This window comes from Acartia tonsa, chromosome 2 (assembly GCF_053477335.1).
Source record: "Acartia tonsa isolate MP-2025a chromosome 2, ASM5347733v1, whole genome shotgun sequence".
NCBI classification, from domain to species: Eukaryota; Metazoa; Arthropoda; class Copepoda; order Calanoida; family Acartiidae; genus Acartia; species Acartia tonsa.
In genome coordinates, this window is record NC_137261.1 from 39,275,607 (window position 1) to 39,298,195 (window position 22,589).

The 22,589-nt window shown below is 34.1% G+C and overlaps 3 protein-coding genes across 4 annotated transcripts in view; 1 reads left to right on the forward strand and 2 right to left on the reverse strand.

Moving 5' to 3' along the window:
- Nucleotides 1–2,016, reverse strand: part of LOC145311791 (uncharacterized) — a 38,428-nt gene extending 36,412 nt beyond the window's left edge. The window contains exon 1 of the mRNA XM_080150777.1: nucleotides 433–2,016. Coding sequence (XP_080006903.1) covers nucleotides 433–438 — 6 coding nt within the window. The 5' untranslated portion in view covers nucleotides 439–2,016. The remainder of the gene's footprint in view (nucleotides 1–432) is intronic.
- Nucleotides 2,017–2,835: 819 nt separating this feature from the next.
- Nucleotides 2,836–12,086, reverse strand: fbl (pantothenate kinase 3 fbl). Of its 2 annotated transcripts, none has more exons than XM_080150780.1 (15): nucleotides 11,110–12,086; nucleotides 9,610–9,696; nucleotides 8,891–8,989; nucleotides 8,403–8,533; nucleotides 8,150–8,261; nucleotides 7,758–7,799; nucleotides 7,278–7,417; nucleotides 6,985–7,048; nucleotides 6,453–6,516; nucleotides 5,678–5,768; nucleotides 5,329–5,413; nucleotides 4,848–4,916; nucleotides 4,379–4,485; nucleotides 3,642–3,753; nucleotides 2,836–3,258 (listed from the first exon to the last, which is right to left on the reverse strand). In XM_080150780.1, exons 2-15 carry the CDS (start codon nucleotides 9,670–9,672, stop codon nucleotides 3,187–3,189), a joined length of 1,251 nt encoding a protein of 416 aa, XP_080006906.1. In that variant the 5' UTR covers nucleotides 9,673–9,696; nucleotides 11,110–12,086; the 3' UTR covers nucleotides 2,836–3,186. The 2 variants fall into 2 exon arrangements, with proteins under 2 accessions (XP_080006906.1, XP_080006905.1); XM_080150779.1 differs by having other exon boundaries at nucleotides 9,610–9,702.
- Nucleotides 12,087–17,706: 5,620 nt separating this feature from the next.
- On the forward strand, nucleotides 17,707–22,545 carry LOC145312540 (uncharacterized). Its single transcript, XM_080151794.1, has 6 exons — nucleotides 17,707–17,801; nucleotides 18,752–19,244; nucleotides 19,490–19,618; nucleotides 19,688–20,842; nucleotides 20,999–21,172; nucleotides 22,540–22,545. The coding sequence occupies exons 1-6, from the start codon at nucleotides 17,707–17,709 to the stop codon at nucleotides 22,543–22,545; spliced, it is 2,052 nt and encodes a 683-aa protein (XP_080007920.1).
- Nucleotides 22,546–22,589: the final 44 nt, after the last annotated feature.

The following is a 22,589-nucleotide window of genomic DNA, read 5'->3' on the forward strand; positions in this document are numbered from 1 at the left end:
GGTTTGTAATTTGGACCATAATCACAGCTCAGTAGAGGGATTAAACTCTACTGTAATTTGCTAATAACAAATTGCCCTTAGAACTACACATTAGCTTTAACAGGTGTTATTTAAAACCTAGAAGCACGCCATCTATTCAATGTTTATAATAATTAAATAAAAAAAGCAAAAAAAAAGTCCTGTAATTTTTTTCAAATATTTTTGTTAGAAACTAGTTCAAAAAACATAGGGGGGGGGGGCTGGTATTGTATTGAGTCTATAGCATTACATGGGGGTGTGTAGTAAAAAAATAACTTTTAGGGGGAGGATTTACACGGCCCTAGGGAAGAAAATATGCGTTTTACGGCTGTTACATTTTTTAGGAGAAACTTGAAGCCTAGATTAATGGTAAAGAAATATTTCTAGATAAAAAAATAGCTAATACAAACTCACCGACATTTTAATCTAAACTATATACTCTGAACCATTTTTTATCTGTAACTTTAATCAGTTTTATGCATAAATATTTATATAATAATAATAATAATATCTATTTTAGACTAAAAATCAAAAATATCCGCAACAATTAAACTAATAACAAGTAGAAAAATATGAAATGCAATTAACAATTAAAATAAACTATACAACATATTTAAGAAATTTTTTTTACAGATAAAGAAAATTCATGTATATTATTAGAAAACGCAATTTAGAGCTTGAAAATAAAGATTTAGACGTCAATATTTATTATTTAGAAAAAAAAGATTTTCTTTTTGTTTTTAACCAATACAACTCTACTAGTTAGAAAAATCAACATTATGCGAGCTTATAGGGTTCAAAATAATAATGAATTAAAAAGCGAGGGGAATTTAATGCAACCATCTCGTAATCAGTGAGCAAATGGCACTTAGAATTCGAATTTTGATCTGAAATTTTGCATGAGTAATCCTTGGTAGGTCTATTTTCCCTAAATTGAACAAAAAGTCGGAAAAGTAACGGCTGGCGGCTCAGCCGTTTAGCCATTTTTAAACTATTTTCAAGACAAATCATAACGAAACCTATCTCCACATAATACTCTTTGCTGCTCCAAAACGTTTTCAAACGGTTCTAGCCGCTAGTTGCTGGTACTAGAAATATAAAAATGTTTTTTTTTGTATCATTTCACATGATTTTAAGCAAAATATGTTTTAAAAAGTTGATTCCTACATAATTTATGGCAGATTTGCCCTAAAAATAGCCAAAAAACGGCTGTGCCATTAGTCTTTACTTTTTCAACTTTTTGTTCGTTTTAGGGAAAATAAACCCACAAAGGATTACTCATGCAAAATTTCAGATCGAAATTCGAATTCTAAGTGCCATTTGCTCACTGATTAAGAGATAGTTGCATTAAAAAAACCTTTATGGACGAAATAATTTTAGAGAGAGAGAGGAGACATGGCTGTCAGAACAGGTGGTTTGGTGCAGGTTTGCCCGGGGGTGTACATCTTCTTCCTTTCCTCCCCGGATAGGTCCACTGCGGAAAAGCTTGCACCTTCGGACTTACGAAATAATTTTAAAACAAATTAAATATTTTAAAAAATTGAAATTGAGAATTTGTATCAAGCTCTTTTAAGGACGATTAACTGTTTTTAGAATTAACATATAAATAATACATCTAACATTTTACAAATAAACTTTTTCTTTCCCGGCCTAGAATCCGCTTTATTTTCACTATAATCAAACCGGTTTAAGACTATAACTATGTTTTACCCTGGTTTAAAGAAAGTGTCCACCAAAACATCAATACAAATAATGGACTTAAACCTGTAAATTTCAATTTACGAATCACTAACCAAAGACATTCATACTTCTAATTATCATTTATCAATAATTTTACAATCTGACAACTTTAGTTTTGATATGCAAAAAAAGAGATAATCCATTTTGTTCTAAATACTTTGGACAAGAAAATTAAGATTGTTGATTAGCATAATTCTGACTTACATAAAACGTTATCATTCAAAATAAACCAAAAATATGAGCAATAACATATGAAATAAATTAATATCTAAAAAGACTACAATTTGGACTACAATAATAATATTCAAACTGGTACATAATCACTAAGCATTTGTGCTTTTATAAATCAAAAATATCTATAACTATAGTGTTTATATTTTAAGCAAACTTCAGTTTTATAAATGAAGAGATTTTTAGGATTACACCAAAAGAATCATTTTTTAAAACTTTAAAATGAGTAAAGTTTGAATTTAAAATTATAAAAAAGAATAGAAGGTTTAACAAAAATCTACAACTAAAATGCACCAAATAATGAGTAAATAAACTACAGTATACACGTTGATATTGATCACATAGTACATATAAAGCTAGAGTGTATAAAGCTGAATTAAATATATTATCAATTTTAACTTAACACCTTTGCAAATTTATTTTCTTGTGCTCTTATTTAAATGTATTTTTCGTTGCTTATAGTTAGGTGTATAATTCTAAATTTACAAGATCATAATATACATTTGTAGGTATAAATTTTAAATTTGTGCTTTTCTAATTTTCTAATATCTTTTTTATGTTATTCTGATTGTTTTGCTAAAGTGTAGAATTCTTTTGCAAATATCAAATTAGTTGCATTGTTTCTATTTATTATCTATTCTTTTCTTCAAAACACAGAATTACTAAGAGTAGACAGAAAAGTTCAAGAGTTCAAAGGCCAATTCCAAAAGAAAAATTAGAATCACCAAGATAACAGTTGTAACCAAAAATTTGAAATATTTATAATTTGTAACGTTGTTAATAGTACCTATTGAGTATAAGGAGGATGTGCGTGATAGTAGGCTTGGCAGGGGGGGGGGGGGGAAGGGTGGTTACTCGAGAACCCTTAGAGATAAATTGAGCTAATTTCGGATTTCAGCTTCTGAAGGGCCAGAGATAATTTTAAGATTATCGTTGAATTAGGCGATTTGAAATCATTTGAGACAATTTTTTTTTTAATTTCCCTTCAAATCTAACACTGCGTGGGGGACTTTCTTATGCACTGCACATCCTCCTTTTTCCCTAACTTTTTCGAAAATCAATCAAAGATTCTTCTAAACATCGTCGATTTTCTGAATTATTTCTTTTTAATTGGCCCCAAGCATAATATGTCCCTTCACCTTCAATTACCCACATAATATTTAAATTAGTAAATTATATAAATCTTATAATAGATTACTAGTGAGTTTTCATGAGTTCTAACAAGCATCCAACGGCCCCAAAATATCCTTCGTGTTCACAAAACAAGGCCTGAAAAAGTGTACAAATCAGTAATATAGTAAAATATTTAGAAATTCGCTAGTTTTATAACCTATTTGAAAAGGGATAGTTCCACAAAGTCTTTTTACAAGGTATTTGCAGTGGTGTCAGATACTTTTAAGAATAAGATTAGTTAGGTATTGAGGATCAAATAAGAACACAAAAATTGTGCAACTATGGATTGTTAAAATTACCAAGCCAGAAAAAGTATAATCAGCATTAATCATAATAATGATACTTAACATATTTATAACAGCCATAGTCAATTGTTCTATGCCTTACTCCTGTTTTCCTTACAGTTTTCTATCATTTCACAAACAACAATTTGACCTATCTATTACGGACGGAAGGCATTGCTTTTAAAAACTAAATACCTTCATAGCGCCGCCTGACCAAAACTCCATGGCGTTGGCCAAACTCTTCATGGCTATTGTGTTTATTCTCAGAAAGTTGCCAACAAATATCACTCGGTCAATCCCTTCACCCCTTATAAAAGAAAATCCTTATATTATAATTTATCAACAAATCTATATACTCAGGGATGAAGGTGACAATTAAATGTAAAAACACTTCTCCCCAAAAGTTTATAAACACTTCTGCGACTGACATTTGCTAAATTAAAGAGAAAATATTTTATTATAATTTAAGGGTACCTAAAGGGGTAGTTTCACGAAATGCATTTGAACTTAATTTAGTGAACCGCATAATTTTTCCTGGTTTAAGGGTTAAACTACATTTATATAGCATATATTTGAAATAAATTCATTTTCTACCACGTAGTTTTCAAAATATCAAGACTTGAAAATTGTCTTTTTGTGATATATGGAATTTAAAAAGACGATTTTCAAATCTAATATTTTAAAAACTACTTGGTAGAAAATTGAAATTCTTTATAAATATATACCATATAAATGTAGTTTAACCATTTAACCAGGATACAATATACGGTTCACTAAATTAAGTTAAAATGCATTTCGTGAAACTACCCCTTTATCGTCCATTCTACCATCTCTTGGGTTTTATTAAATTTTTAAATATTGCGCAGCCTAACAATGGAACCAATGGAAGTTATGGTGAACATCAAGTGGCTATCGACTATTAATAGTCCTACCTACAGCAGAGCCTGGCAATGGAGCCAATATTATTGGTGATCATCATTAATGTGGCTCTCGCCAGGTCCTCTTTCTTTACTGAGGCTAGCTTCTCGTTGAAACTCATCTGGACACACAGTACTTAACATTATTACACAAAACTTTTTGACTTAAGCACGATATTGAAAAACGACTGTACTAAACTTAAATGTACTTTCCGCAGTGGTATATTTCTGACATTAAATAGTTTTATGTTAAAGTTCTAAATGCCATATCTTCTTCTTCCTTCAAATGTACATCGGAAAAAAAGGGGGGGGGGGGGGTAAAATACATCCACCAACTAGACCTATCTTTCATAAAGAGCGGTGTTTCCGATTGTCACCAAATTTGTTTATATCATTTCTCGTCGAATTGGACAATTTTGAATCATTTCCAATTAGTATTCCGTTATTTTTATCATGATTTAAAAAAAAAATTAAGCATGTATTCCTGTCCAAAGCTGCTAGCTACAATATCGCCAGGTAAACAAAACCTCTCATAGTCTCCACCGTAAATATCCTAAATAAAATTCAATTACAATACTAAAAGAAAGAGTTATTTAGCTATTTCAATCAAAATCATGTAATGTAAGTCTTCAGGCACCTCCCTCCCCCTACATCATTTCTATATTCTAATGTTTAATCAAGATTTAAATTTTTAAGCAGTGAAGTATAGCGTTGTGTGTGTAGATTAATTTTTCGTGCTCAATAGTCTCTAAATTAAAGTAAAATTGTTCAGAACAAAATAAGGGAAGAAAAGATTTATGAATGGGATACAATGAGAAAATGATTTTGGAGACGGAGTAGGCTAACAAAAATACATAAGACAATCAGAAAAGTTTTTTCAGACGCGGTGGTTAATCAAAATAGTTTTACTTCTTTATGATTTAATCGTCTTTGACTTTTTTCCCCTTTTACAGAAAAAAAATTACCTTTACAAGTTTATCAACATTCTTGTTATCCCCATGTGCAGCCAAGGTAAGTGCTTCTTCAAAAGTTGTGCATCCAGTTAATAATCTAAATATTAATCTGAGGTAGATTCTAGTGAGGCAGTTAGCCAAAAAAGTTTTTTAAGAATTCACCTCAGAATTGGTTCTATCCATCAGGGGAATTAGCATGGATTAAGTCCGGCTCTATAGATAGAAAGGATATGATATCTCATTCTTAAATTATCCATCTGGATTCGGAACGTTGAGCTCGTATCACAAATAGTAATTTATTCTCGGTGGTTGTACCCCATCTCTTACAATTGAGAAGAATAAAATGAACATAAGAATGTACCTAGATAGTCCTAGGAAGGTGCCACCTCCCAGAGAGGTTCCGGATACTCTAACATGCTCTGTTGGACTCTTCACAGCCAAAATAGATACTCCTAACAAAATATCAATTAAGATTTTTTTAGCAATCTCATTATGTAAAGTGCTAAGGTTTTTTTTTGTTTGTCTAAACACAATTCTCTGGGAGAGAGAGTGTACCTCAAGTATTATATGTATGTAAAGTATATTAAATTACATTAAATTGTAATTTTTTAGTCTAAAACACTAATAGATAAATTAAAACATTTGTACAGAATAATAAATAAAACATCATTTATAGTTTTGATATTTTTATAATAACCACAAGTTTCCTAATATTTCCGTTAGATATAAAGTTTTTGTTTTTTCCACATAGATATATTTTTTCTAGTTATAACTTTCTTAAATTCTTTTATTTAAAAACAAAAGAATAATCTAATCAAATCGCAGCTAGTTTTTAATTAGAGTAAGTCTGTATGTATGTCTGAAGGTACAACTCTAACTTATATAATATATCTTATATAGATAAAATTCTACAGTCTACAGTACAAAGAAGTCCTAGGGGTAAAGTGGGCAAAATATTCCGCAAAACATATTTACTCCATGGGTAGTAAATTTTTGAGGGATGTTATTCTTGAAACTCCAGTACATACACGGCACACGCAGTTCCTCTCGGCACATTTTACAGAGTATATTTCCCTCTCTTTCCATGTCTTTACTGTATTACTGTTTACTGTTGTACTAAAATGAAAAACATATACCTGAGCCAATATTCACTAGCATGTATGGATACGGATCTTTAAAGTCGTAGATTTCTTTATGTGCCTAAAAAATATTTTGGTCAATTTCTTTTAAAGTTCATCATGTAGAAATCAATTTTAGAATAGGTACCTACCTAGGTATTTTAATTAAGCAATATTATACATTTTTTTTGTACGTCGGTTATGTTATAGAGACTTTAGATTTGTATATGGGAGATTAGGCTGAATTTTTCCTGTAAACATTCCTGCTTCAATTAAGTATAAGTAACTCACTTTGTCCTTATTCTGTCCAATAAGAGATAGGAGGTAATTCCAGTGAAGGAAATTGACTATTGAAATTCCTCCAGAAGATTCTCCTGGTTTAAGCAATAATCTACTTAAAAATTAACTTTGCATGCCCGTTTGTTTGGTTATTCTATATTTTTTTTAATTGTCTTTTTAAATTTTTCTGTGATTCTATTCTTATGTACAATGTCATTCTTGTCTATTTTTAATCAATAAATGCAACAATTAAATAATTAAAAATTCAAACCTTTTCTTCGTTTAGAGGATCTTGCCAATAGTAGATTTCTTCTCGATTATTTTCCGCTATGAATCTAATTTTCAAGGAAATCTTAACAATTGAATTTAAAAAAAAAAATACACAAATCAAGATTTTTAGTTTTACTTTTGTCTTTTTAATATGAAGTATTTCATCTCATACTATACATAAGAAGCTGGCAAATATTAAGGATGTAAAAAATTGTTTTTTAATTAACAATATTTGGATTATTCTTAAATAACTTAGAATTGAATGTATGTAAATTGCTTTAAATTTTCTCGTTCCTAAGACCACTTATCAAGCTATCCAGTTCGTCAAACTTGTAGAGCTTCATGTTGAGCTCTCTGTAGATGTCCTTCTCAAACTTGTATGCTCCGCCCCCAGTTGCGCACACTGTAGACACGGTGTGAGCCATTCCTTTCTCCTGAATAAAATACATGATTTTTGCCACAGCTCAAAATAAGAATATACAAAATGAGTGTTTGTTTGATTTATCTGTTATTAGCTGCTGCGCACAAAGCATTTAGGGGCTCTGTACTCAAAGGAGAGGGAAAGGTCAGAAAAATGGCCTAAAACCATCCCAAGACTTACATCTAAAAATAAAATTGCCCAAAACTATCACAGGACCTATGTGAAGCTTCCCAAAAAGTTGATAGTTGTTGAAATCTTAATCTTCAGAAACACTTCAACACTTTGATAAAAGTTTATCTAAAGATTCTGTTTCGTTATTTTAAACTGAATTTTGATTGTATAAAAAATCTCACCTTAGAAAGATCAATAAAGGCATGCATTTGACTCGTTGGAAACCTAAAACCAAATCTTGAATAGTATTTTTATTTAAATTGACTTTTACCCCTCCCCCCCCCCCTCTCAAAAAAATGGGGGGAAAAGATTGATCTACCGCCTATTAGCTATCCCTTTATAAGGATTTAACATGAAAAAACTTTAACTTATTGAATAAATTTCTGAATAAGTATCTATGGAGATGCTTGTTAACAACATAAAGCCAGAACTTGGTTAAATGAGGTCCCAAAGCAATAGCATAACAACTATTTCAGGCGATCAACCCTATGACCTTTGTCTGGAAGTCCCAACTTTGTATGGTAGAAAACATAGCAAAACATTACAGATGTGATATACTATTGAAGAATCTGTCCCTGATAAAGTGTATCCTGCCGGAGCGCTGCTTGATGGTCACATTCTCCAACATCTTGTCCCCGTCTCTGTGTCCATGCTCACCGTACGCCAGGTTGTTGGTCAAATATCTCCTAAAACAAGGAAAAAATCATGTCCAAAAGAAGTGTAGCAATGCCGTTTAATTTAAGTCTGCAGAAAACGTAAATTATACCTACCAAAAAGGGCTCAGATTGGTTCATTTATACAAAAAAAATAATCTTCTCTGTACCTACCTGATGTTTGTAACTGTTTCCTGTTCGGTTTCCGAAGTGTCTGTTGGCTCAAAATAGACCAGCTTCGACAGGGTCCCGCCAATATCCATTCCAAACCACGGCATTGGGGGCAACTCTGGGGGCCCATACACCTAGAAAAAAATGATCTATTTGAAAAAAGAAGCAAAAGAATAGTAAGGATTAAAAAAATATAAAAATTGGACGAGATAAAACAAATCAATAAACTGGAAGCATAAAAAGTTTTAGTCTTTTTTAGGTTAATTGCAGGTTTATTAAAATATAAGTAGAACGATCCATTTTCAAAACTTACAGAAGTTTGAAAGTCAACACGACATAAAACAATGATATTCAAAATGGTAAATGTAAAGAACCAGCAGACAATTAATGTTACCATCTCTCCAAAAATTGTTTTGTATACCTTGAAATTTGACCTTAGCTGTCTATAATTCATCTTATAAATTAGGCAGGTTTGGGGCTATTTTTCTAACCTGACTATCTTCATCTTGATCACTCTCTGTCTCCTCGAGATTATCAGTAGAACTCTCCTTTATCTCCTCAGTAGACTTATCATCCTTTTCTATTCCCTCCTAATTAACAAGGTAATTTAAAAACATTGACAATCTTTTTTGATTGATTGATTAGCCATAGTCTCTTAGGGTTTGGACCTAAGTAGTCATGGAGTAGGCTGAAACACTTTTGTATAGCCACTAGGGCTATCAAGCTCCACGTTCAAGCACATTATGACTTGACCCGCTATCTCATGATAGCTACTCATTATTACCTTACCCTCGCCGAGTATGGCAGGTGTCCCAAATTAAGTCACCGTAATGAATGACGCTCTCCGCAGAGGAGCTTGGGATAAGGGAAGTACTGATATTATGTACGTGACTATTAAGTATCCAAACTTACTCAATAATCCCCTTCTTACACAACCAGGGGAAGTTGCGTGAATGTATTCAACTGAGAAATTCGAGTTGCCACATGGGGACTAGAACTCAAACTCTCATCACCGTAACTCAGTGCGTTACCACTGAGCTACGACGCCCCTGACAATCTTTTTAAAAATGATCAAAGTACAATAAAAAGATTTAAGCCTTCCATCAAGATCTATAGCAGCCTCAAAACATTTATATGTCAAGATGGACAAATATTAAAGTTCTAGACAAACAATACTACAAAATATATTTTAGCTCCAATTTCTATATACCTCTGCAGTTTTGCGTTTGGTGGTTTCAGCCTGAATTTCTTCTTTACTTCTTTCTGCTTCCATTGTCAACTCTTACACCACAGGTTTCTTTAACTAAAAAAATAAAGAGGGTCATTGTATGAGTGCTTATGGTGCTCGTTTGCAATGCTGAGGATATATAGTTTGACCCATGGTAATACAAAGCTGTGATGATTTTAAGTCACCCTACCCCTAAGGTCCTTATTGTTAGGATTAATTATGCTAGAAAACAGTAGGATTATCCACTTATCCAGGGATGTAAAGGATAAGACAATTGCCACAAAATTACTTCATATTCCCAATGATATAAACAAAATTACCCCATCTGTAGATTACAATGAGTAGTTAAAACGTTTGGACACTCAACATAATGTACCGTCCAATCAAAATTCAATAAAAGTTCCAAAAGTTGTTAAGTGAACAACTAAGAAAATGTTATAATAAAACTTTGGGGACTAATGTAATATACTGCTCTATGTCCCCTCCTTCCCTGAGAATTATCAAATTCACCAGCATAGTCAAACAAAGGTTAAATATTAATTAATAAAATAATAATTTCTATAAATCTTATTTATTTCTTAATTCTTTATACTAAAACTATAACTATGATATAACTCTTTTGCGTAGCAACAACTAAAATATACTAAAAGTGAGTTTTTGGTGACAATGTTTAATTAAACAAAATGTCTGGCAGTATCTAAAACAAGGATGACAACATCCATAAAAGCGAAGCACTGAAACAGTAGGACAAACGGACATTAAAATTTGTATAGTGACAGAACTAAATAATCAGAATATAAATGTATAAGATTTGAAACAAAATAGTAAGTAAATTTGTTGAAAAACTGCTTGATACAGGATAATGTTTATGGACATACTTACATTTTTAGGACTTGATTATAGAGTTGCTTCGCTTATAACATTATACTTTATTGTCCCAGGAATTAATGTACCAAAAATCAGATCAATCGGATGATTGGATCACATGAAAATTTGTTGTTAAAAAAGGAAAAAAATCGACATGTTTAAAATGGACGTACGGACTTTCTGGTAATGATTATAGAGTTGCTACGCTTTCTAAATCGTACCTAATTACTACAGGAATGACCATGCAAAGTTTGAAATCGATAGGACAATTCTAACATGCCTAAATTAACGAATAAAAGCTATCTATCTCGGACGGACGGACGGACGGACCCTAATTATAGAAAAGCTTCGCTTTTAAAAATAATCTTAACATTAGACAGGAGGCCAATGGAAAATGAATTGATCCTCCCTTCAATTATGGTGATTAAACATCCACATTATATTAATTTCATTTAATTCATAACCGTATTTCAATAAAAATCATTGGTCCAAACAATAAGAAACTGTGGCTACACACATACAACAAAAATTATGAGCTACAAAATACAGAAACTAGATTGTGAAGTTAGGGTTGGGGAGGGAGGAATTTAATATAATGCCCCAATAAGAAGATACCTGATATGAAGAGAAAATGATTTTGAGGTTAGGTGAGTGTGTGTAAAGGGGGTGCACAGGGTAACCCTTGCAATAGGGTTATGGTAGCACTCCTACAACGATTATCTTTACATTTAGGTATCTGAAATAGACAATTTATCAATTGTTAATCTATCATAAAAGAAAATATAAATTGATTGGGTATTTCAATAATATATTCATGTTACGTTACAAAAACTACTAAAACCTTTAATTCAAATAATTTTTTACAATTACACCAGTTGATTTGCTAGGGCATTTCCCTGAAGCCGATTATTTAGAAGATATTATTTTAACTTTGTTGGTGGGATGCTAAACGGACTCGAACCCGACGCATCAGTATCAACAAATATGTAAAGTTATAGTGTTAAAGTGTACAGAGTAACTAATTATAACATTGCAATTTCATTTATAAATGATAACGAAATTTGTTTATTTTGCACATAATTAGCTGATATCGGTAGGTAATAAATTACAAAGATAATATGTTTACTAATCATATTACATTTTAATGACTTTATTCATTAACTATTGTTTTCGTACATGGACTCTACGTGACTCATTAAATTAATTTTTATATAAAGATATAAAACGTAGGTAGGTATCGTTTTTTAGTAGCGAAGCTACTCTATAATTTGAAATGTCCGTCTGTCTTAATTTGGGGGAAACGTGATTTTCTCGGCTCTTATACAAGATAAAAGGCTGAAATTTTTTGACAACATTCCCATTATAAAGGAGCACAATTAACTATAACACATCAATGGCGATAGGACCCCTTTTTAGCAGGTTTTATGCTATTTTTATATTTTTCACATTTTTCTTCATATCTTTGGTGTTTATGGTCCGATTTTCAAATTTTTTTCAATTATAGTACCTATCAAAATTAAATTTCTTGTCGTTTCAAGAAAACAACAATGACGGTCAGACTGCCTTTAATCAGGTTTTAGGCTATTTTTGTATTTTTCATATTTTCTCCATAACTTTGGTGTTTATGGTCCGATTTTTAAATTTTTTGTAGTTAAAAATATCAAATTAAATTTCCCGTTGTTATAAGCATCCAGTATGTAATTTACTTTGACCGTCAGTCTGTTAGTCATAGTTTTGAAGTATAAATATTAAGAAATTAAAAACAAATGTCGAAAAGGTTTTGTGATTTTTTTCCTAATATACATGTTTTTGACAACTAATCTTTAAATTCTTTTTTTTTGTGCTTCGCTACTTATGGATGTTGTCATCCTTGTTAAAAGTAAAAATTTATATAAAAAAAACAGTAAAAAGTTGTACACCGCAATTGAGCATATGCTCCGATCTTTTGCTTTAGATAGAAAGACGAAAATCGTAACACTTTGTTTATAATAGGTCAGAGAAAAATGGTTGAGATAAAAAATACTTTGTCTAATATTTATAAACAAGAATGACTCCATTCAAAAGAAGCGAAGCACATAAAAATCAAGGATAAGAATACGGAAAAGGACATTTAAAGGAAGCCTGCAAGAAATATCAAACTTTAACTGCTGAAAGACTGCCACAAGTAGACCCAATACCTCAAATTTATAGCCTTCAGCTTCAATAACAAAAAAGGTGTAGGCATTTCAAAATGACAGTTTATGTACAATGAAAATTTTGAAAGATTTCAATTACTCATAATAGAAAAATCAATATTAAATTACGTCGCCTAGGCACAAAATTATAACCTTATCTTTGTCAGAAACTTAGGTTGCAGGTAACTGATAGTGATTCCTTTTTCACAATAAACACCACATTCCATTGTCAAAATCTCGGTTTAAATTGCGTTTGTAAACGAAAAATCATAGCCGAAACAAATGAAACTAATACAAGCTCATATATAAAAATATAATTAGTTACTGGCAAACCTAAATTTATGCCAAATGAGCTTATAATTTTGTTTCTAGGCTACGTAGTTTAATTTCAAAAATGAGCAATGAAAATCTTTCAAAATTTTCATTGTACATAAAATCTCATTTTAAAATGCCTATAACTTTTTTGTTATTTAAAGCTGAAGGCTTCAAATTTGTGGTATTGGGTCTACTTGTGGCAGTCTTTCAGCAGTTAGATTTATGTACAGGGTGCGGCACATAAATCCGGACATTATAGCACAAAAAAATCTTTGGACGAAGATGGACGGGTACAACGAGCTGGCCGCACATATGTACAACAAGGCAGATTCCAAATGCGCCGGTGGTTTAATCTGGATTTTTGTCTAGGGCCCACTAAATCTGACCTCAGCCCATCTGTAGGTGAGGTAGAGTTATGCAACTTCCTGGGGATAGTGTTAGATACATAAGTAAGACACTAAAAAAGACTAGAGCTCTCTATCTGAAATGGCTTGGCCGCATTACTCCAGCAAAGCAGCGTTTCGGAGCCGGGAGCAGCAACATTTTTGTTGGAGCCGGAGCCGTTTCTAACGAAAAATACGGCTCCGGCTCCACCAAAAATGATTTTTTAAAGTAATACTATAATTTGGCAACGGTCTATTTCCATATAATAAACTGAAAAACTATTGTTAATTAACAAATAGACACACATCCTTCTACTTTTATATAGCTTTAATCAAATAAAAGCAAAATATTATATTATTTATTTTATTTTCTCGTATTCATTTGAATCCGGTGGACAGGAACCGGTTCTCATGAATACGAAAAAACTATGTCTAGCATCGTATTATAAACGGCTTTCCGCGGATATAGAATGTACAATTATAAGATTAAAACTAGTTTGTTTCAGCCCCGTGGTGCTAATAGAAATAACTATTATCAAATTCAATAATGAACAAAAATTGATATATTAATTTTAAGGTAGGAGCCGGAGCCGTATTTCCAGATACGGCTCCGCCGCATCAAAATTATACGGCTCCGAAACGCAGCATCAAAGTGAAACGGGGCAGATTTTGAGATGTAAAAAATGGCTGGTTTTGGACTACCCCTGCGGTAGTGTCAATCCAAAGGGGGACTACCAGGATTTTACTAGTGATCATCTAACTAGAGTCTAAAATTATATTTTAAATTAAAACCGTGAAAAAACTGAAGGTAGTTTTTCCTATTCTTTGATATATATTGTATGAATTTATAAAGCATGTAAATGAAATAATTTCAGTTTTTCATTATATTTTAAAGATGAGCAAAACTTTTAGTGGTGCCTTGTTGATTATTATTTACTTCCATATAAAATACTAATGAAAACAGTAGGTGTTCTAGTGATTTATGCATATATATAAAATCATTTTTCTTCCTATAAATATACCTTTTAACCTATGGTAAGGTAATGAGTTTGATGATCATCAATTATTCAAGAAAACCATAAAACTTCTTGAAAAATGGTCCCAAGCCAGCTCATACCAATAACGAAATTAATTCGGAAGAAAATCACGAAACCTATACGTGTTTTTCAGCTGTCGTTAGGGGACAACACATCGTAAAATTGACGACCTCTCCATTTGCCCCCCAAATATTATTTTAGATTTATTTAGCTTGTTGGTTATACCTTATTCCTGGTACCAAGCAGGCCAAAGTAGTGGATTTCAACAAAAGTTATGAAATACGTGACCACAAGATCGAGTTGATACAAATTATTCCACAACCCAACGAAAATTGTCTATATATTAAGTAGTGGCAAAGGGAAAGGTGGTGTGTAGAAAATATATCTTATCCTTTTCACATATCTTTTTTATCCACTAGGTGCTATTTTACCTCCTAGTGGTCTTTCCTGGACAACGGATCTACAATGCAAGGATAAGAATATAATTGACTCACTTTTAAGTATTTGATTCCTTTGTATCCTTTAGCTATAAGATACGGCAAAATTTTTAGCACTGAAAATCTTAGGTTTTGACTCCCTTCCCCCTGAAACAAATGTCGTTTTTTCACTGAAAGTAAAATATAAACAGCTGTTTCTTGTTTACCTTTTTACACTTTAATTTTTCCCGCATGGAGAACTGCTGCTACTAACTTTTCCCTTATTTTCTTTTCTTTTATACTTTCAGTGAAATAAAATAAAATAAAAAACTAAAGATATATTACCTCCACACTTAACCAAACCACCCAAAATAATTAAAATTTTCCCGCAAACAACATGTGATTTTTTTTAGGTGTCGAAATCACATCTTTTAGGTTTAACAGGCACCTAACCCCATCCATTTCAGATATGTCAAGCTCTAACAATGATACACCTACCAGTGATCGAAACACTGGGACCCAGATTGACAGTGGTGCCGGCAGCGCAGCCAATCTGCAGGACGGCGATAATGTTGTCGTTCTACCAGCTACTGACGGGGCAGGGGGGTCTGTTGTGACTTTGGCAGCCCCCACCCAGCAAGCGACGAAGTCCTCCACAGTGAAAAAAAAGAGGGAAAACACACCAAGAAAGGTAGGAACTTTTAATAGTAGCAAAAGTGCATTGTTATCAGAGTACAAAAATCAAAATGAAAGTCCTTCTAAATTGAAAAATTTTAAGGTTGTGCAAGAAAGCTTAAGATCTTCTCCAAGGCTTCAAGGTACAAAAAGAACCTTTGTGCCTCTGGCCAGGGATGATAAAACCGGAACCGGAGCTACCCCTGTAAAGGAGAGCAAGGTAAAGGGTGTATCCCCCCTGTCCAGCAGCACACCCCAAGCGGAGGCGCAAGCCAATGCCGAGAAAATAGAGGAGGGGTGTATTGAAAAATCCCCCACCTCGAGCAATCTATCTATCCAGGGGGAAGAGTTTTCTCCCTTGCCCCTGGCTAGTAAGAAAACTAAAGGTTTTAAAGGCAAAACCCTAGAAACATTGAAGAAATCTAAAGCTAATTTGCAGGACAAAACTGTAGCTGTGGAGTCTGATCCAGAATCAAGTTCTGGCTCAGACTCTTCAGTGGATAGTCACACTAAGTTTCTTGATAACTATATGGAAAGCATAGATGAAGGTGACGGCAGTGGCTTCAATGGTTTCACTCAGGAAGAGCTCAATGCTGCTCAAAAAACTAGAGTAGAATTGAACACAAGCTTCGGGAGTGACACTATTGAGTCCACTAAAGCCACTCTTCATGATGTAAATGACACCAATGAGAATGACTACGTTGGAGAATGGAAATCCGCCCCAAAAAAGGGAAGCAAGGGAGAAAAGGGAAAGGGTGAAGGCAGCGGACAAAATCCTCCAGCTAAGCCAGACTCTGTTAGTGTCAATATGCAAACATCTAATTCTGTTACTATTCAGGAAAGGAGAAAACATTTGAACAGAAAGGAAGGAGAGGAAGGTTATGGTCAAGGGGCGAAGCCTAAGAAGGCTAAACTTGACAACTCCTCCTCCTTTGCAACGGCCCTTAAAAAGGGTCTTAAAATTGAAGTAAGATCCACTAGATCAAATTCAGATCTAGACCAGATAGACTTCAATCACCTGGAGCTATACATGACTAACACATATATTGATGCTGTGGTTAAACCATCCTTCAATATAGTAAGGGATATGGTAGAAAAAGGAAGGAGCATGGGAGGCGTATGGTACGTCCTCAAGAATGAAGAATACATGAATTGGATTCTAGACTGTATTCCAAGGGCTGGCATACCTGAGGGCAGATCCGATTATGGATACAAGGTCTTCGGACCTGGTTGCAGGCCCTACAGGTACTTCTTGATCAAGGGTATCAAAGAGAACATCTGGAGATCCAGGGAGAAATTTGTAGCTCTTATCAGAGCTCTAAACCCTCACCTGGACTACATGGTAGATGACTTTGAGGATGGCTCTAAAAGGCCAACACATATCAGAGTCTGCAGTGGACTCCTAAACAAGAAGAAAGAGGTCACAAATAAGGGACATTTCTCCATTATTCTAGAAATGGATGAGTTCTTAATCAAGGACTTAATCAGGGAGGATAACCTAGTGTCAGTGGCAATGTTCTCCCAGGTAAAGGCTGTTGGTGGAGGCATCGAAAAGGCCATGAAACTCAGGGGAGTTAAGGAAATGGAGGGCGCCACCAGCCTCGAGGATCTCCTGGCTGATACCAAGCTGCAGGATGACATAAGGGACATGGACATAGAACAGGATACCAACGGCCAGAATCAGGCAGGAACCCAGGAAGAATCTGCCATGGAAAATGGTGAATAGGTAAAAATTTAATTTTCAATAATCGGCGTAGGGATAGGTCAAGTGTAGCCATAAAAATCTCACAGTTAAATCTCCATCACTGTGTGACGGCTATGACTACACATGATCAATTTTTACATAGAAATCATAACACTAGTAAATCGCATATTAAATACTCTGGCTCCATTTCTCTCATTCAGGAGCCTTATTTTAATGCAAGAAACTTTAAAGTACAAGGTTTTTCAAAGGATTTAAAACTCTTTGTTGGTACTAACAACAGCAAACTCCGTGTGTGTATCGTTGTAAGTAAAGAAATTGATGCGTGGCTTATAAACCAATTCTCAAATGAGGACATGGTAGCAGTTGGGGTCAAACAAAACAATAATATTAACATCTATTGTTCCGTCTATTTACCATATGATAGTCCATCCCCGCCCCCCAGTGATTTACTAATTAAGTTGGTGGATCATTGTAGGGTAAAGGGTTGGGGTATCATTATAGGATCTGATGCCAACAGCTGGAACCAAGTCTGGGGCTCCTCAGACAACAACCCCCGGGGGACAGCACTTTTGGACTGGATCCTGGGGACACAACTACATATTGTAAATAAAGGTAATAAACCAACTTTTAATGATATTAAGAGGGAACAAGTTATAGATATAACCTTATGTAGTAATAACATTGTGGACAACATTGAAAATTGGCATGTCAGCAATGATGTCACTCTCTCTGATCACAACAGAATAGAGTTTGACCTCATTCTTGAACATGCAGATAACCCTAATGATACCTACAGGAATATTAAAAAAACTAATTGGTCAACTTTTAAAAAGGATTTAAAGGAAAATTTTCAGGACACAGGTAACGAGGACATTGATACAATGGCCACAGAGCTTGAAGAAGCTATAATTAAGTCTTATTTAAGTAGCAGCAAGGTACTTAAATTCAAAAAAAATAAAAAGCCACCCTGGTGGAACAAAGACCTTACCATACTCCAAAAAAGGGTCCATTCCACTAGGATAAAGTGTAACAGGTATAAAACACCGGAAAACCAGGAGGAGCATAATTCCTTTAAAAGGGATTATAAGTACAAAATTAGGAAGGCAAAGGAGGAAGGTTGGCAAAAATTTTGCTCAGAATTAGAAGATCTGACCTCTGCAGCCAGATTACAGAAAACATTAAAACAAGGTAAAAAACAAATGTTTGGTACATATAAAAAACCAGATGGATCATATACAGAGACACCTGAGGAAACTCTAAAACTGTTATTGGACACACACTTTCCAGACAGTGAGGTAAATATAGATCATATTCCAAGAACATATGAACCAAGTAATCTAGATGTCAACAAGGTAATAAATACCCAATCGGTTAAAGCAGCTTTTAAATCTTTTAAACCATATAAAAGTTGTGGGCCAGATGGGATTTACCCAGCCATGCTACAGCAAGGTATAGACATTATAGTACAAAAGGTAGTTAGTATCTACAGAAAAAGCCTCCAAACGGGAATTATCCCAAAGGCATGGCTAAAGGTAAAAATTGTCTTCATCAGTAAACCAGGTAAAGTAGATCTTAGTGACCCCAAGTCGGTCAGACCCATCAGTCTTACATCCTTCTTGTTAAAGGGACTAGAACGTATCATTTTCTGGCACCTTAACAAGACAACCTTCAAGTACAACAAACTTCACCAGAATCTCTTCTCATACCAGGAAGGTAAAGGTACAGAGGATGCTTTGCACTCTCTAGTTCACAAGGTTGAAAAAGCCTTGGAGAAAAAAGAATTTGCAGTTGCTCTATTTCTAGACATAGACGCTGCTTTTTCAAAGGCAAGTATTGAGAGTATTCTCAAAAACATGGAAAGAAAAGGTATTGATCCAGGTATAGTACGCTGGTCTGAATACATGTTAGTACACAGAGAATGTTTTGCAACCTTAAATGGAGACACAGTTATGAAGGTACCAACTAGAGGCACTCCCCAAGGAGGTATTTTAAGTATCATTTTCTGGAACCTGGAGCCAGATGACCTTCTGGACAGGTTCCCACAGGTACATCCCAGTCTTATAAACTGTTTTGCAGTGATATTGTAGATATCATATCAGGTATTGACATGAGCACCATAGAGTGCAGACTCAGGCAAGACATAAAAATTTTAGAAAAATGGGCCACAGACAGCGGCCTCAGTTTCAGTGGCCAAAAAACCAAGGTAATGGTTTTCACACTGAAAAGAAAGTACAGAAACCCCATATTGTTCTTACAAGGTGAACAAATAGAGGTGGTACAACATTTTAAGTATTTAGGTGTCACCCTAGACAGTAAACTGACCTGGTGTAAACACATTGAGAACATCACAAACAAGGCCACCAAGACTCTGGCCATGTGCAGGTCAACCATTGGCAGAAACTGGGGACTTAAACCTAAGGTATGTCGCTGGATTTATATCAGCCTTATTAGGCCTATATTATCCTATGCAAGTGTTGTATGGCTATAGGTTGCCATAGAAAAAAGTAAGTTTTGTAAACTTGAAAAAGTTCAAAGACAAGGTTGCCGCCTCACCCTTAGTGCAATGTGCACCACAGGGTCAGAATCAATGGAGACCATCCTAGACATCAGACCCATTGAGATTCATCTCAAGGAAGTGGCCCTAAAAAGCTACATCAGGTTAGTAAGGAATGGAAACTGGAAACATAAACCTGGAGAAACCCATAGTAAGTATAATCATTCAGTTATTGTAACTGAATTAAGCAAAGAAATACAAGATATTTCAATGCCAACGGACAAACTTCTTCTTAAAGAGAGGGAGACCTGTGATTTTAACACCATCATTAAATCCAGGACAGAAATGGAAAGTATTAAAGTTCATATGAAACCCAGAACCCCAAATACAATAAATGTATTCACCGATGGTTCCAAAACAGGAGCAGGTAGCGGTTATGGTTACATTTGTAAAGGTACAACAGATATCAAGGCACAAAACTTTGATCATCTAGGTAAGCTCGCCACTGTTTTCCAAGCTGAATTATCAGCACTGGAACAAGCCGCGGCAAAACTTATTCAACTCAATATTTCGGACAACACTATCAACTTTTTTGTTGACAGTCAGGCCGCCATTATGGCAGTAAGTAACTTCACAGTGGTCAACAAGAGTGTTCTTAATGCAAAGAAAGCTCTTAATATTCTTAGCAGAGATAATGTTGTTAATGTAAACTGGATACCAAGTCATGTCGGCCACCTTGGCAACGAGGTGGCGGACAGACTTGCCAAGCTAGGTTCCTATGGAGGCGACAGCCATAGGACCAGGCCAGAACCATACTTACCTGTGTCGCTAACGTACATTAATTCTACTATTAAGGAATGGGGACTAAGAGAACATCAGAAAAAATGGCGAACCAGGAAGAAAAAATCAGACTGCAGGCAGACAAAAATGATGCTACCCAGCATACGTAATAAAGCCTGGAATTTTATCCAAAATTGGACAAGAAGAGATGTCATGTACATAACTCAAATTCTAACAGGACATGCATGTGTTAACAAACACCTTAAAGAAATGGGGTTTGCTGACACAAAAGCATGTGAACATTGCAATGACCCCATTGAATCTATTGAACACATCTTAGGAGATTGTCCCAAATACAATCAAATAAGGGCAAACATCTTCGGTAATAACATTATTTTAGCTAAACACTTTTGGGAACTCAATCTGAGGGATTTAGTAAAATTCTTCAAGAAAACCAAAAGATTTAGCTACTTTGAATAAGTATTAGCAACCATAATGTAAATATATATACACACTTATTTTTAGGTAAATACTGTATATACTGTAAGCTCTATTGAGAGAGGAGGAGAGAGAGAGAGAGAGAGAGCGGGGAAGGTGGAGAAGATGAGGTATGAGGTGACGGACCTAGAGTCTGGCCTTGGTGATCATCAAGTTGGCTGTGCAGCCCAGGAAGATCACCACCTCACCCGAGGTTATCAGGTAAGTAGTGGCAAAGAAAATTGGATTTAAACAACAAAAATAGACAACTCTGCTATAAAGCTAAGCTCGTAAAATATCCTCCAAAGACATATCCTTGTAAGTTTTACCATTAGTTTGATATGTAAAATAATATATATCTAAAGAACTGCAAAAATATTATTAAATCTTTATAAAAAACACTTTTATTTCTGTAATTTTTCAAATTAATCATTATGAACCACTTATATCATAATAAATTTTATCATCACATGCATGTAGAGAGAGGCGTTACGTAATCATTTTTATACATCAATTTCTCCAACTTTCTTTTTTTTGGAGGAAAATGTTTATGTTTATTATTATTATCTCTGTTCATAATACTACGCGGCAATCTGCGCATTTTTCGCCATAGATTACTTATACGGCATAGATAGGAAATGATTTCTAACATAGACGACAATGACAATTTATGGTATTACTGAAAGAGGTATGTGATAAAAGACCAAATAAACATACAGTTAAACAAAATTACCCCTTTCATAAACTAGATATATTGGTAGAATAGTTTAAATAAATAGGTTGTACCTCAAGTTCCAACAAAAAAGTTTAATTATTTAAGTCAAACAATTTGAGTACTTGTTTATAAAACTGTGAGCACCAGTGTAATTCACTGTCCAATGTTCCTTTTGGCTTTTATGTCCAAATTTTTACATAAATTGCTTCGATCAGACTTATAATTGTGTACAAGGAAAATTGAAGTACATTGCCAAAAGTATCATTGGAATAAAAACAATAAATGATATGAAGATGCGTAATAATTTTATTTTCTCCTTCGCTGTTAGGCTGCATCCGTTAAATTAGAATAAGGCAAAATATACTTCCATACTCTGTACCATTACTGTTGTCACGAATGAGGTATAGCCAACAAGCGAAATAATTAGAGCAGACAAAAAGCCAGGGATCGGAAGCCTCACGTAAGCCGCGTGTAAGCCTCAGTGAAATCGTGATTTTATCACTATAAAATTCAGCTGGATGTATAAAACGGCTCTTTAGCATACAATCCTTCTTTCTGAATTTTTTTTTTGTGCTCACAAGCAGGTTTAAAACTGAGGCTTATGCGCGGCTTACGTGAGGCTTCCGATCCCTGCAAAAAGCTGCACACCTTAAATCTGATATATCAAATTAACATTACAGAGCTGGATCTTTAATTCATTTTAGAAGTGAGCCAGATCGGTTCGGCTCTCCACTAAATATTTAAATATCCGGCTCTTGTGATATTTTAGCCCATAGCATACTCCATAATCCATGCATAGTTACGCCAGTTTTTTTACTATTACCACCAAAATTGGTAGGTAATTGTGAATTTTAAACTATCTAATTTTTTGTAGAGATGAGACAACGAATGATAAGTTGATGTACATCCTAATTATGAAATCGT